The sequence below is a fragment of the Ursus maritimus genome, unplaced genomic scaffold (assembly GCF_017311325.1).
Source record: "Ursus maritimus isolate PB19 unplaced genomic scaffold, ASM1731132v1 scaffold_30, whole genome shotgun sequence".
Lineage (NCBI taxonomy): Eukaryota > Metazoa > Chordata > Mammalia > Carnivora > Ursidae > Ursus > Ursus maritimus.
The window spans coordinates 27,942-43,330 of NW_024425564.1; the positions used below are offsets into that span (position 1 = coordinate 27,942).

A 15,389-nucleotide genomic window follows, 5' to 3' on the forward strand; every position below is an offset into this window, starting at 1 on the left:
GTTTCCATAATTTGGCTGTTGTAGATCATGTTGCTATAATCATCAGGGTGCATGTATCCCTTTGAATTAATATTTTTGTGTTCTTTGGATAGACATCTAGTAGTGCCATTGCTGGATCATAGGATAGTTCTATTTTTAACTTTTTGATGAACCTCCATACTGTCTTCCACAGTGGCCGCACCAGTTTCCATTCCCACCAACAGTGCAAGAGGGTTCTCCTTTCTCCACATGCTCATCGATACTTGTTATTTCTTGTGTTGCTGATTTTAGCCATTCTGACAGGTGTGAGGTGATATCTCATGATAGTTGTGATTTGCATTTCCCTGATGATGAGTGATGTTGAGCATCTTTTCATGTGTGTGTTGGCCGTCTGTCTGTCTTCTTTGGACAAATGTCTATTCATGTCTTCCAACCATTTTTGAATGGGATAATTCATTTTGGGGTGCTGAGTTTTATAAGATCTTTATATATTTTGGATGCTAACCCTTCATCAGATAGGTCATCTGCAAATCTCTTCTCCCATTCCCAAAGTTGTCTTTTAGTTTTGTTGATTGTTTCCTTTGCTGTGCAGAAGGTTTTTATTTTGATGTGGGATATATATATATATAATGGAATATTACTCAACTGTAAAAAAGAATGAAATCTTGCCATTTGCAACAACATGGATATATCATGCTAAGCAAAATCAGTCAGTCAGAGCAAGACAAAAACCGTAAGATTTCACTCATTATGTGGAATTTAAGAAACAAAACAAACAAGCAAAGGGAGAAACAAGAGAGAGAGAAAGAGAGAGAGAGGCAAACCAAGAAACAGACTCTTAATGATAGAGAACAAACTGATGGTTACCGGAGGGGAGGTGGATGGGGGGATGGGTTAAACAGGTGATGGGGATTAAGGAATGCACTTGTTGTGATGAGCACTAGGTGTTGTAAGGAGGTGTTGGATCACTGTATTGTACACCTGAAACTAATATTTTACTGTATGTTAACTAAATGGAATTCAAATAAAGACTTGAAAAAAAAAAGAAATTGAAAAGAAAATCCACAGAGAGAAGATAGTTGCAAATCCTTTCATATGGGATATCCAAATATACAAAATATATAAAGAACTCTTACAACTCAAAAATGAAAAGACAGCCCATTTTTTTAAAAAGCAAAGGATTTAAATTCACATTTCTCCAAACAAGATGGATGAATGGCCAATAAGTACCAAAAAGATGCTCAACGTCATTATCCATTAGGAGAATGAAGTAGTGGTACAGAGGACAACACAGATAAACGTTAAAACGTTATGCTAAATGAAAGAAGCCAGTCACACGAGGCTACATATTGTATGAGTCCATCTATATTACATGTCCAGAAAAGGCACACCCATCGAGACAGAGAAGTAGACTCAGGGTTGCCAGGGGCTAGGGAAAGAAGGAGAAGATGGAACGGCTGCTAATGGGTATGGGGTCTTTCTTAGGAAGAGAAAGTGTTCTAAAATTAGATAATGATGGTGATTGTGCAACTCTATAAGCATACTAAAAATCACTGAACTGTATGCTTTGAAATGGTAAATTGTATGGTACGTAAATTACATCTCAATAAAGCTATTAAAATAATATATATTTAAGCTTTAAAATGTATGAATTTTTTTTTAGAGATAGTGATTATAAAAAAAATAAGAATTAAATTTGTACTTACAGCTTTGCTCTGCAGTTTGTTGAAAGAATATCTCAAGGTATCGACTGCTTCTGATTCTTCTTTGGTTACTTCAACTTCAAATCTGTTTAAAATAGCATAGGCTTCCTGAAAAAGTGGGAGTAGAGTTTCAGAAACGTCACAAGGAAAGCAAATGCCAAATGATTTAGATGCCTTCTAGAAACACATTCTTATTCTTCCCATTCTTCGAAGAAGAGAGTATATTCCAGAAGAGTGGTTCCAAAATTAAACATGTATATAAAGCACCTCTAGATTGTCCCTGATCCCAGACATTGACTCTAGATCTTACACTCTGAAATCTAATAAGCACCTAGGTGATTCTGATGGAGATGCAGGCAGATCACACTGAAATACTCTCTTAGTCGGGGCCCCTGGGTGGCTCAGTTGGTTGAGCATCTGACTCTTGGTCTCAGCTCAGGTCTTAATCTCACAGTCATGAGTTCGAGCCCCACACTGGGCTCCAGGCTAGGCATGGAGCCTACATAAAAAAAGAAGAAAGAAAGAAATAGTATCTTAGGAAATATCCCTAGAATCATTTTCTGTCTCTCTCTCCTCTTTGATGTTGTGCAACACTCTGCAAAATATCTTCTCATTACGCTACTAAAATATGCATTGGCTATATAAGAACAGAATGAAACAACAATGTGGGAGATACTCTGAAGAAAAGAAACTTGAATGGTCAAAGGGATGGATTGGCAACTGGATTTACTAAAAGAATTTATGCTGAAGAATAAAGTTTCTGGGACACCCGAGTGACTCAGTGGGTAAAGCATCCAACCCTTGATTTCACCTCAGGTCATGATTGCAGGGTTGTGAGATTGAGCCCCGCATCTGGCTCCACACTGGGCATGGAGCCTGTTTAAGAATCTCTCTCTTCCTTGCCTTCTGTGCCTCCCCCATTGCTCATACAAGTGCACTCTCTCTCTTTAAAGAAAAAAAAAGGTAATAAAATAAATTCAGAGTCTGATTTTTATTATCACCATGAGCCAGGAATTTAAATATTAGTCATGAAATACTTGTGGTAGACAAAATAATGGCCTCTCCAATGTTGTCCACATCCTAATCTCCAGAGTCTGTGAATACGTTACTTTACATGGCAAAAGGGACTTTGCAGATGCGAGTATGTTTAAAAACAAAACAAAGCAAAACTTGGGGTGGGGAGATTATCCTGGACCAACTGGGTGGACCCAACATAATCACAAAGGTCCATATAAGGNNNNAAAGAGGGAGGCAGGAGAGTCAAGCCAGAGAAGATGTGAAGACTGAAGCAGGGGCAGGAGTGACACCATTGCTGGAAGGGGCTGTAAGCCAAGGAATGCAGGTGGCTTCTAGAAGCTGGAAAAGGCAAGGAATAGACCCTTTCCTGGAGCCTCCACAAAGAATACAGCCCTTCTGACATCTTGACTTTAGCCCCATAAAATCCATTTTTGGACTTATGATCTGTAGAACTATAAAATAATATGTTTGTGTTGTTTTAAGCCATTAAGTTTATGGTAATTTGTTATAGCCAGAGTAGGAAACCAATATAGTACTCTACCCTAAAAACATCTCTGGTTGATGTTAGTTCCAACAGTTTACTATTAAGCCTAAGTGGACTGCTCCCACCACGCTGCCCTCGGTATGCCATTGGTTGTGAGTGAGACCTATAAGTGATTTCAAAGGAAAGCCAAAGATATTTGGAGAACTTGCCTAGCATGTTGGAATCAACATGAAAGAGCACAAGTATTCATTTCTGTAAAATGTTGGTGCTAGCATAAAAAACTGAAGACTGTCTAGACCAGTGCAGCATTATGAATATATTAATATTCCTTTGTATACTGTTCACTGTTGGTAATTGCCAAAAGCCCTCCAAGGACATCAAATCAGAAAGGAGAAACTGGCAGACTGTGCCATAAAACAGATGAAGGAAGTATGTTAACAGAATCAATGTTTTAGTGTGTCTCTCTTTAAAAAAAAAAAAGTATTTCAAGAAAGAAAAATGTGATCATTTCTTACTTCAATTGGTCCCAAAGTCATGTCCATTTGAATTTCATTATCACGGATAGATGATAAGGCTTCCATCGCAAACCTGACATCATCTAAATCACGAATAGGTCTGGATAACTTTTTCAAGTATTCATTGATAAATGCTATCATGTCTGACATCTTCTTTTTGTATTCTTCATTCAAGTATCGACAGAGTAACATCTTCCATGCCTTAGCCTCAATTGATAAGGCCAATTTCATTGGCTCTGGGGAAAAGGAAGAAAGATCGGAATGGAATACAACTGATATTCTGAAACTACTTCACGTCTAATCTAAGCATTTCTAACTGCACCGCCCTATTTGATGATCACAGCTCTAACCAGTCAACTCTCTCTTATCAATCCTTACACATTCCTGTTTTCTTCTCTTGGTATCCCTCAACCTCCAAGCCCTGCCAGGCTTGAAACATGGCTGCTCCCCACCAACTTCCAACAGTTAGACTGAGAGGACTAGGGAGGTGAGGAAACATACAGCCAGCTTATTGGTTGAGGCTGAGAGATCCTCTCATGAGGTCTGAGCCTCGTGACCCTGTCTTCTCCTTTTCCTCAGTCCCCAAGCATTCAGCCCACCTTCCCCCTTTTTTAAAACTGTTGCTGCCTATTCTATTTCTTAGTTTCCTCTCTCTAAAACCAAGCCCCCAGCCAGCTTTCACAGTGTGCTAGCATTGGTTTTTATATGAGGAATCACAGTGCTAACCACTTTGAGCAAACAAATAGGAATTTTAAGTAATTGTGATAATAATAGGTAAACTAATTTTTCAGAAGTCTACAGTTCTTGGAATTATTGCCCCTGAAGTATACTTTCTGATTTCTAACTAAATATTCCCTTCAACTATTTGTGATTCTTCCCAAATTAAATCCCTTCTTGATAGATTTAATAACAGTACTTAAGGGGTGCCTGGATGGCTCAGTCTGTTGAGCTGCCAACTCTTGATTTCAGCTCAGGTCATGATCTCAGGGTGGCGGAATCAAGCCCTATGTGTGGCTCCATTTTCAGTGGGGAGTCTGCTTGAGATTCTCTCTCTCCCTCTCCCTCTGGTCCTCTCCCCTGGTTCCCCCATGCTCTCTCTCTTTCTCAAATAAACAAATAAATCTTTAAAAAATAGTAACAGTATTTCATATTTATTGAACATCAACTATTTGCCAGGTAGTATGCTAAGTGTCTCACATAAAGCAGTTCATGGGATGAGTGATGTCATTATCACCAGCAGAAGGGATGCAGTTAAAGAAGTCAGGTAACCCTGATAGCCAAATTCTAGAGTCACAGTTACACTTACTCCTTAAGGATAGAGGTGAAAATCTACTTAAGGAGGATAGTTGATGTAAAATAGGTCATTCAAGTATCTTCTGAGAATAAAATCTTCTCACCAACTTCTGACAAGACTGTACCACTGTAACCATGGCAATAAGTAGCCACCATAACCCAGTTTTAAACCCAAGCCATAGACCAACTGACCTCTCAGGTCACATACTTTTGCCACCCAATCAGCATCAGCCCCTCCCATCTGAATGTCAACCAATCAAAAAGAACATATCAATAAGCCCGCCTCTGAGTGCTAACCAATCAACAGCAATCTCACCTGACTAAACATCTTTCTACAGATGATGTTAACCTGTTTACACCTACAGTCCTTTAAACCCCGTGCTGCCCAGACACCCTGTATGAGAGTGCTCTAGGGGAACACTGGGCTTGACCAGCATCACTCTCCCTTACTCTTATAATCAGTAAAATCAGCTTGGGATTTTTATTTCAGATATTAAGTGGCTGTCTCATCATCCTTTGATACTCTAATCCCAAGTGGATTAACTTCTCAGGAAACCTCAAATTGTTTGATTCCTATCTCATGTATACAACTCCTTCCTCATCGTAACCTGAAAAAAAGAGTTTCACCTGTAGCTTAGTTGTTTGCCAATTGAGGGATTGTATTGTATTCAGTATATTAAGCCACCCTGGTATAATATTATATGCAAAGAATATAAAATAATATATTATATGACACACATTGTATATATAGATATATATAACCTATATATGAACAATATTGGTGGTCCAGAAATATTTGATACTGACAGTATTCTACCAAAGTAGCTTCATAACTGCTTTCTAAATAAAGCAACATCTCATGTGAAAAATACAGATACTTTACATAACATTTTTAAAATACCTGTATGCAGTTCAAGTGCTCCCACAACAATAACAGGCGTCAACTCATCGATCTCCTGTTCAAAAGTGGCAAAGTGTAGAATTTCTGATCTGATTTCAGTCAGAGAGGGGTTGTTAGCCAAGAACTCCTGTAGTAAGGAAACAGTGTTTTCTTTAGCTTTTTGATAGTACAAATCTCACACTGACTTTTTAAATTATATATATACTTTTCCACTTGTATGTCAGGCCAGTGGCTCAGTAAAGAGAGGGATGAGCCAATAGACTGTAAGATGGGGCTATGTGAGGGAATGTCATAGTCTACCATGGATAATAATAATAATAATAATAATAATAATAATAATAATAATAATGTTATTCATGCGTCCTTGAGTCTCTAAATAGGAGGACAGCCGTATCTAAGTAAGTGTGACACACTCTTGAATACCCAGCTTCTGAATGTGTCTGGAATGTAATAGGATTAAATGAAATCTGCCTGAGTCTCAGTCCTCTCAGTTGCCTCAGAGAATCAATGTGAGAACTGCAGAAAGTCGAATATATTAGGTGCTGGGCATTTTCAGGTTCCCGACCTCTGCTCATGAATTCCTCTCACGACCACTGATACCTTCCTGGTCCTCTCGCACAAGTCAGATATAAACAACTCAAACCCAAACTGCATCTCAGGTAGCAGAAACACACCTTCACTTTCACGTCTCGGTCCTCGGTCCAGAGCGTCTTGTACTTTTGGAAGTCCTGCAAGGCCTCGTGAGCCGCCTTCCGTAGAGAATTCACAGAGGAAGAAAGGAGGAGAACCAGCTTGGAAATATCCTTGTGCTCTGCTACCCCTGGATAAAAATTCTTCAGTTTCCTTGCAGGAATAATTTCTTCAAAAGATCCTGAAAACAGATTTTTTATATAACTTCTATATTCAACTTTAAATATTATCAATGTTACTATTTATGGACTTTTCCCAAACTGTAGTTTTTTTTGCTTTTTTTGTTTTTTTTTTTTAAGATTTTATTTATTTATTCGACAGAGATAGAGACAGCCAGCGAGAGAGGGAACACAAGCAGGGGGAGTGGGAGAGGAAGAAGCAGGCTCATAGCGGAGGAGCCTGATGTGGGGCTCGATCCCGTAACGCCAGGATCACGCCCTGAGCCGAAGGCAGGCGCTTAACCGCTGTGCCACCCAGGCGCCCCCCAAACTGTAGTTTTTAAAAGACTCTCCCTCCAAGTAGTAAGAGCTATTCTCTTATACCTTCACTAACTCTTACTAAACCACTGGGTCAGATTTGGGGTCTAGATTTCTTTAATGTGGGAAAACTGTATTCAGAGAAGGGAAAGTCACTGATGAAAACCTCCCCCCCCCCATAAGTTCTCCAAGGGAAAGTCAAAAGAGCTGGCACTGCTGCTCTACAGAACAGCTTGGTGGTTAAAAGAGATGCACCGCATTTATTACCGAAATAACCTTAGGCCAGTTTTTTAATCTTCATGAAAATACTTGTGAGGATTAAATGAGACAACGTTATGTTCATCTTCAGCTCAACATCTGGTATATCGAGATCATGCAATCACTGTTAACCACGCGATAAACAACTCTTGCCAAAATCTGGTCATGTCATTGCCTTGATCAAAATTCTTAAGTATTCCCCATCAAACAGACTATACAGATAGTTTGGCCCAAACAATGCCTTGCTTTTTCACAACAGTTGTGAATAATTAAAAAGCATGATCTTTCATGCAGAATTCTAGATTTCTAAATTCTCTTTTAATAAGGTTTAATCTGGGGCACCTGGGTGTCTCAGTCAGTTAAGCGTCTGCCTTCAGCTGGCAGGTCATGATCCCAGGGTCCTGGGATCAAGCCCCATATCAGGCTCCCTCCTCAGCGGGGAGCCTGCTGCTCCCCCTGCTTGTGCTCTCTCTTTCTCTCAAATAAATAAATAAAATCTTTAAGAAAATTTAAAAAAATAAAAAAAGATTTAATCTAGGGCAGCTTGGGGGCTCACTTGGTTATGTCTGATTCTTGATTTTGGCTCAGGTCACGATCTCAGGGTTGTGAGATCAAGCCCCAAGTTGAGCCCTACCTCAGGCTCCATGCTGGGCATGGAACCTGCTTAAGACTCTCTCTCTATCCCTCCTCTCTCTTTTTATCTCTCTCAAACAATTTTTAAAAAAGAAATAAAAATAAAAATAAAAGGATTTAATCTGGTAGTACAGGACCCACGTTCCTGCACGGCACCAATTAGCCGAAGCTGGGAAGCATTACTTAAAAGGGCACCCCTGTTGAATCTGCCACAGTCTCCTCTTAAGACCAGGTCACTCATTTGCTCTTTTGTCTTAATTTTAATCAAAATTGAAGCAAAAGAAACTACAAGGTATTGGCTTAATTAACTAAGTAACTAATGTTGCAGGTCCTGGTCGTTCTATCCCTTTCATTGCACAGAGGCATTTCACCTCGTTTTGTTTGTCCATTGACCAGTTTTTGGACATTTGGGTTGCTAGCAGTTTGAAGCTATTACAAATAATGCAGCAGTGAACAGTCACACCTTTACATGGGCATACTTCCTTTCTCTTGGGTAAATTCCTAAGAGTGGAATTCCTGAGCCAAATGGTAAAGGTATGCTCAGCTTTTTAAGAAAGTGCCAAACTGGTTCCAAAGTGGCTGTACCTTTCTATACATTCCCCTCAGCAATGCATCGGAGTTTCAGGGTGTCAACAGTTAGTATTGTAGTTTTGGTTTTTTTTAAATTTCATCCATTCCAGTAGGTGTGCTGTCTGACTTAACTAACTGACCATATCATCATGGTTTTAACCTGTATTTCCCTAATAACTAATGATGCTGAGCATCTTTTCATGTGTTCTTTAGCCATTCATATATCTTCTTTGAACTCATCTTTTGCCCACTTGGGGAGGGTGATGGTCTTCTTATTGTTTGAGTTCTTTATATACTTTGAATACAAGTACTTTATATCAGATGTGTGAGTTGCAAATATTTTCGCCAAATGTGTGGCTTCCCTTTTTAATTTTTTAAATGGCGTCTTTTGAAGAGCAAAAGTTTTTAATTTGGTTGAAGTCCAATTTGTCAATTTTCTTTGTTATGGATCATGTTTTTGCTGTCATATCTGAGAAATTTTTGTCTAACCCCCAAATCACTAACTTCTTACATGTTCTCTTCTAAAATTTTTATAGTTTTAGTTCTTCTATAGTTGACTGAATTAATTTCTTTGAATGGTGTGAGGTAAGAGAACAACTTCATTTTTTTTTTGCATATGTATGTCTAATTTTTCCAGCACCATGTGTTGAAGAGACAATCCATTACCCCATTTTTTGACTTGGTATCCTTTCAGAAAGTCAAGTGACTCTAAAGTTTATATCTAGATTGCCTTCTCTGTCCCACTGATATAAACATCTCTCCTTAGGCCAACACTGCACGGCTTTGCTTACTGTAACTTTATATCATGTTTCGAAATCAAGTCATGCAAGTACTCCAGCTTTACTAACCTTTTTCAAAATTGTACTGGCTATTAACAGTTTCTTTGAATTTTCCTATTCCCTATTCAGATTTTAGGATCAACTCGATTTCTCCAAAACCACTTTCTGGAATTTTGATAGAGATTCCACTAAATCTATATATTAATTTGGGAGAACTGCCATTTTAGCAGTACTGAGGCTTCCAATCCATGAACATGGTGTATCTTTCAGCAATGTTTTGTAGCTTCCAGTGTACAGGCCTTACACTTCTTCTGTTAAATTTATTCTTTATGATATTATTGTGAATGAAATTGTTTTTTTTAATTTCATTTTCAGATTGTTCATTCCTAGTATTTAGGAATATAATTGAGCTTTGTATATTGACTTTATATCCTGCATACTTGTGGAACTCATTTATTAATTCTAATAGTTTTGCATGTGTATGTATTCCTGAGGCTGTTTTTGCATACATGATAATGTTATCTATTAATAAAGCCAGTTTTGCCTCTTCCTTTCCAGTCTGTATATCCTTAATTTCTTATTTAATCCACTAGATTGAGTCCCCAGTATAATGTTGTATAGATGTGATGAAAGTTGGCATTTTTAACTTGTTCCTGATCTTAGGGGGAAATAATTTATTCTTTCACCATTCAGTAGGATGTTGACTATAGGTTTTTCATAGTTGCCCTTTATGAGGTTGAAGAAGTTCAGTTCTATCCCCAGATTGTTGAATATGTTTACGATGAAAGAGAGTTGGATTTTGCCAAATCCCTTCTGTGTCTACTAAGGTGATCATGTGATTTTGTTCTTTATTCTATTAATAGGGTGTATTTTAGCATGTTAAACCAACCTTCTACTTCTGGGATAAGCCTCTTTTGGTCAAAATAGATGCTCCCTTTTATATGTTTCTGGATTCAGTTTGCTGACATTTTATTAAGGATTTCAGCACAGTCATTTTAATTTAAGGATCCTTTAAAGAATGTTTTTAAATATAAAGAAGTCAAACTTAAACATATTTTCTTCTATGGTTTGACCTTTGTATGTCCAAAGAATTTCTCCCTACCCTAATGTCATAAATATATGTTATGTTTGATTCAAACAATGTTATAGAATGTATGTGCGTGTGTGTGTGTGCGTGTGTGCGTGTGTGTGTATTTAACAGTGCTATAAAATATAGAATAATGGGTATGAATTTAAGATGCTTTTAAAATCTAATTTAAGGGGTGCCTGGGTGGCTCAGTTGGTTAAGAGTCTGACTTCGGCTAAGGTCATGATCTCAGCATCCTGGGATCAAGCCCCGAGTCAGGCTCCCTGCTCAGAGAGGAGTCTGTTTCTCCCTCTCCCTTTGCCTCTCCCCCTGCTTGTGCTCTCTCTGTCTTTCTCTCAAATGAGTAAATAAATAAAAATCTTTACAAAATCTTTCCCCCTTGATTAGTAAGTCTACCTGTGTCATATATCTAATTTTCATATATATAAGTGTTTCTGCACCCTCTGTCCTGTGCCATTGATCTATCTATTCTAGGACCATTAAGAGATTTTTTTAAGTTAGTCTGGCTTAATAACACTCCTTCCTATGTGGCAGGACAGGACCCTCTACCTTGTTTTCCTTCACCAATATTTTGAGCTATTTTTGGCTCTTTGCATTTCCATATAATTTTACAGAAAAAAATAAAATTAATTTAACAAATTGTATAAAAAATTCTGTTGTGATTTCATTGGAATTGTATCGAGTCTGTAAATTAATTTAAAAAACTGAATTCTTCATGTTGTGCATTTATTCCTATCTTCCATTATACCATTCAATAATAATTATTTTCTCCAAAAATGTTATGCAAATATTTTTTACATTTATTAATTAAGTACCTTATGGTTTTGTGGCTATTGAAAAACCCATTTTTCTATTAAAATTTTCCCAGCTTTATTGAGATATAATTGACATATAATTCTATTACATTCTAATTGAATTATTGACCATTATAGAAATACTTTTGTATGTTGGTCTTTTATACATAAACTTTACTGAACATATTAGTTCTAATAGTTTTTTCTAGATGCATTGGATTTCCTATGAATGATCTTTAAAATAAGGACAATCTTAGTCTTCCTTTCTCATTATCTCATTTTTTATTGTCCGATTTCTCCAATAAAATATTGAATAGAAGTGATGATAGCAGTCTTCCTTGTTTTATTCTTCATTTTAATGGAAAATAAATGCTTCTAAATTTTCCACAGATACCATTAGCAGAAAATCCTTCATATTCCTAGTGTGCTAGAAGGATGTGTATGGGTGATTAAAATATATCATATACACAGCAGCACATATAAAACAGTAAAGAAGAATATGACATATATAAAATGTATTAAATAAGAAGGAAAATAATTTCAGTGTACTCAGCACCCAGGTGAAGGAGAGAATGGTAATCATGATTACCTTGTGGTAATCAGATACACATATCACATTTACATCCAAAATTAATGCAATTTTTACTTATCAATAGTTTGGCATTCTATACAAAAGTGCCCCAAAATGTCCATCAAACTTTGGGTCAGTGCCATATTACACTCATAACTACTTCAGGGAACAGCTATGTACTTTATGTACAAGGAACACATGACCCAGAACTTTTAAGTACCATGTTCTAGCAAACTAAGTTCACTGGACCAAATACAATGCTGAAAGTAGAATTAGTACTAAGCCTTGCTATAATTTTTCTTCAAATCTTAGATTATGATAGTAGAACAGTGATAAAATCCTTGTTCACCTATGTCCAAACTCTAGAGGGAAATGTCTGTATGTGATATTTATGATGGAGGATGGAGAACACTCATTTTTTTTAATTTTTACTGCAAAATTTAACAAATAAACATAATTAGCCATGAAAAAGAATGGAATCTTGCCATTTGCAGCAACATGGCTGGAGCTAGAGAGTATAACGCTAAGTGAAATAAGCCCATCAGAGAAAGACAAATACCATATGACTTCACTCATATGTGGAATTTACAAAACAAAACAAATGAACAAAGGGGAAAAAAAAGAGAGACAAACCAAAAAGCAGACTCTTAACTATAGAGAGCAAACAGATGGTGACCAGAGGGGAGGTGGGGGGGGGGGCTGGGGGAGACAGGTGAAGGGGATCAAGAGTACACTTATCTTGATGAGCACTGAGTAATATATGGAAGTGTTGAATCACTATCTTGTACACCTGAAGCTAATGTAACACCATATGTTAGCTACGCTGGAATTAAAATTTTTTAAATCTATATGCTGTCATACCCAGGAAGAATCATAAAGACCATCGGCTAGTTGTTATGAGTCTAAGATCCTATTCATCTGAGATTTGTTTTAACATTCTTACTCTCTTCCTTCTTAGCCGGTTTTGCTGCGTTTACAGGGGTCACATCAGTTGCAGTACGGCTGGGACTGGTGACGGCAGTCTTGATGTGACGGGTCTGCTGTTGCCCCCAGTGAGCCACTCCTCTGCTGACCTCCAGGGTGAGCTGGATCATCCGGTTGATGGCTTGTTGAATGTCATCCAAACTAGGAATCATTACCTGTGGACAGAAGAATCAGGCTCCTGGTACTGGCGTCACATACCACCCCTCCCAGTTTCTCACCAGCCCCTCCCTCACTGGGCAGGAAAGCCTCAGCTGGCCCAGTGGCAGGCTGCTCTGGGAAGAGGCCTGTTAGAGGAGGATAGGCTGTGGATTTTCTCTATCCTGAGGTTTGCCCATTCTATCATTTCCTGCAGGCTAAACAGGTCAAGCACAGTACTTGTCATCCTTTCCCTGTGAGGGAAATTTCTGGATACAGCCAGAAATTGTGGACCCTGGGTTAGAGCCCAGGAAGCAAAGTGACTGAAGAAACTATACTGCCAAGGTTCTGGCCTCAGTTCTTTGGAATGTGTGACAAATAAGCACAAAAGCTCTCCTCCGGGAGGCTAAACCGTGTCAGTATTGATGGTGGTAGAGGAGTCACAGATTGTTTCTGCCTGGCCTTACCCTGTGGCCCACAAAAGACTGCCCCTCAGTCACTCGTTCCAAATGCCAAGGGGAAGCTGGGACGGTGGTAGAAATAAGTGCCAGGAGAAGGCATAAGGGTCCCAGTGCTCGGGGCATAGGCCCTTTCTTTCTTTCTCTTCTGCCATTCTTGGTTACCTCACAGTTGTATGTTGGGGGTGGGATCTGGACTTCTGAGATGGAGTATTTAGATAATTTAATACTTGAAGAAAGAAAAAGCAAGAATATTTTTAGAGTACTTGCTGACTGATGGCTGAACAGATGCTTAACTCATCTCTTACGCCAACTTTCAATACACCATGAACTATGCAGAGTAATTTTTAATAATAGATAAAAATAATGTTCAGATTTTTGTTAAATACTGGTGAAGCTAAAGAATACATAGAGGGGCGCCTGGGTGGCTCAGTCGTTACGCGTCTGCCTTCGGCTCAGGTCATGATCCCAGGGTCCTGGGATCGAGCCCTGCATCCGGATCCCTGCTTGGCAGAAAGCCTGCTTCTCCCTCTCCCACTCCCCCTGCTGGTGTTCCCTCTCACTGTGTCTCTCTCTGTCCAATAAATAAATAAAATCTTTAAAAGAAAAAAAAAGAATACATAGAACCAAGCAGTTATTCTAAATGAAAGTTCAGTTGTAGTGCTGTACTTCTTTAAAAATTACCAAAATATCATTGTATTAACTTGAATATTTAATTATACTTACCACATTCGGAATCGCAAGATGTACTTCAGTCTTTATAAAGGAAATAACATCTTCTGATCGCCTTTGTCCATGGTGGCTGCAATAAGACGCACATTTAACTTATAAAACGTAACCTAAAATTTCATTAAAGTTTGGTTCTGCTACCATTTTCGATCCCAAAAATAAAGACCATTTTCAAAATACCAAATTACATGGGGGATGTTACTTATAATGAAACCATATATTTCAGAAAACTAAGAACACATAATGCTTTAATATTATTAGAAGTGAAATATTAGTCTCCTGCACACTTTCTAGTATTTTAATGTTGCTCTCTCTCAGTAATAACCATTTAATAATGTCTACTAAAAGCACATCCTGGGGGCTCCTGGGGGCTCAGTCGGTTAAGTGTCTGACTTCTGCTCAGGTCATGATCCCAGGGTCCTAGGATTGAGCCCCATGTCGGGCTCCTTGCTCAGCCTGGAATTTGCTTGTCCCTCTCCCTTTGCCCCCTCCAATGCTCCCTCCACCTCACTCATGCTCTCTCTCTCTTGCTCTCTCTCTCAAATAAATAAAATCTTTAAAAAAAATTAAAAAATAAAAGCACATCCTGTTTCCACCCTGTAACAGATGCCAGACAAGATCACCAACAAAAAAGCATGAACCTTCACATACTTTCTTATATACATTCATTTTGCAAGATTACACAGGAGATTTCTGGTCAAAGCCCTCCAAAAACTGTTTTTTTTGTTTGTTTGTTTGTTTCCGTTTTCGTTTTAGAGAGAGAAGGGCAGGGAAGAGGAAGAAGAAGAGAGAGAATCTTAAGCAGACTCCACGCCCAGCATGGAGCCCGATGCGGGGCTCAATCTCACCATGCTGAGATCATGACCTGAACCTAAATCAGGAGTCCAACGCTTAACCAACTGAGCCACCCAGGAGCCCCTAAACCTTGCTTTGTTAAAGAACATATTCATGCCCAGGCCAAGCCCCCACATACAGACACGTGAGTACAGGAATGAGGAACACCTACCACAGCTACAAATTAGTTGGCTTATCTCCCTCTGCCTTGACCTCTGTCCCCGTCCCAAACAAAATTCTAATAAATGTTTTATGTTTCTCCATAGCAAGAAATGCTGTCGGCCTGAATCACAATGTCTTTCTCTCACACTCTACAGATACTGTTTCATTGGCTTCTTTTCTTTCCACTTTCAGACAACGGTTCTGCTGTTAAGCCAGTTTTCTAAGTAACAGCCTGTTGTTTGGATGCCTACAGGATTTACCCTTTTATTCTGGAAATTCACAAATTTTATGTTTAGGTGTAGGTGATTTTTCCCATGAATCCTGTCAGGTAGGCTAA

General features: G+C 38.5%; 1 protein-coding gene across 1 annotated transcript in view; it reads right to left on the bottom strand.

Annotated features, from left to right (window-relative positions):
* The window catches only part of LOC103665425 (dynein heavy chain 8, axonemal-like), a 148,817-nt gene that overhangs the window by 27,680 nt on the left and 105,748 nt on the right, over positions 1-15,389 (bottom strand). Inside the window, exons 24-29 of the mRNA XM_008693362.1 lie at positions 14,054-14,129; positions 12,694-12,889; positions 6,567-6,763; positions 5,893-6,019; positions 3,699-3,934; positions 1,686-1,790 (exon numbers count right to left, since the gene is read on the bottom strand). Of these exons, the coding sequence (XP_008691584.1) occupies positions 1,686-1,790; positions 3,699-3,934; positions 5,893-6,019; positions 6,567-6,763; positions 12,694-12,889; positions 14,054-14,129 (937 nt within the window). The remainder of the gene's footprint in view (positions 1-1,685; positions 1,791-3,698; positions 3,935-5,892; positions 6,020-6,566; positions 6,764-12,693; positions 12,890-14,053; positions 14,130-15,389) is intronic.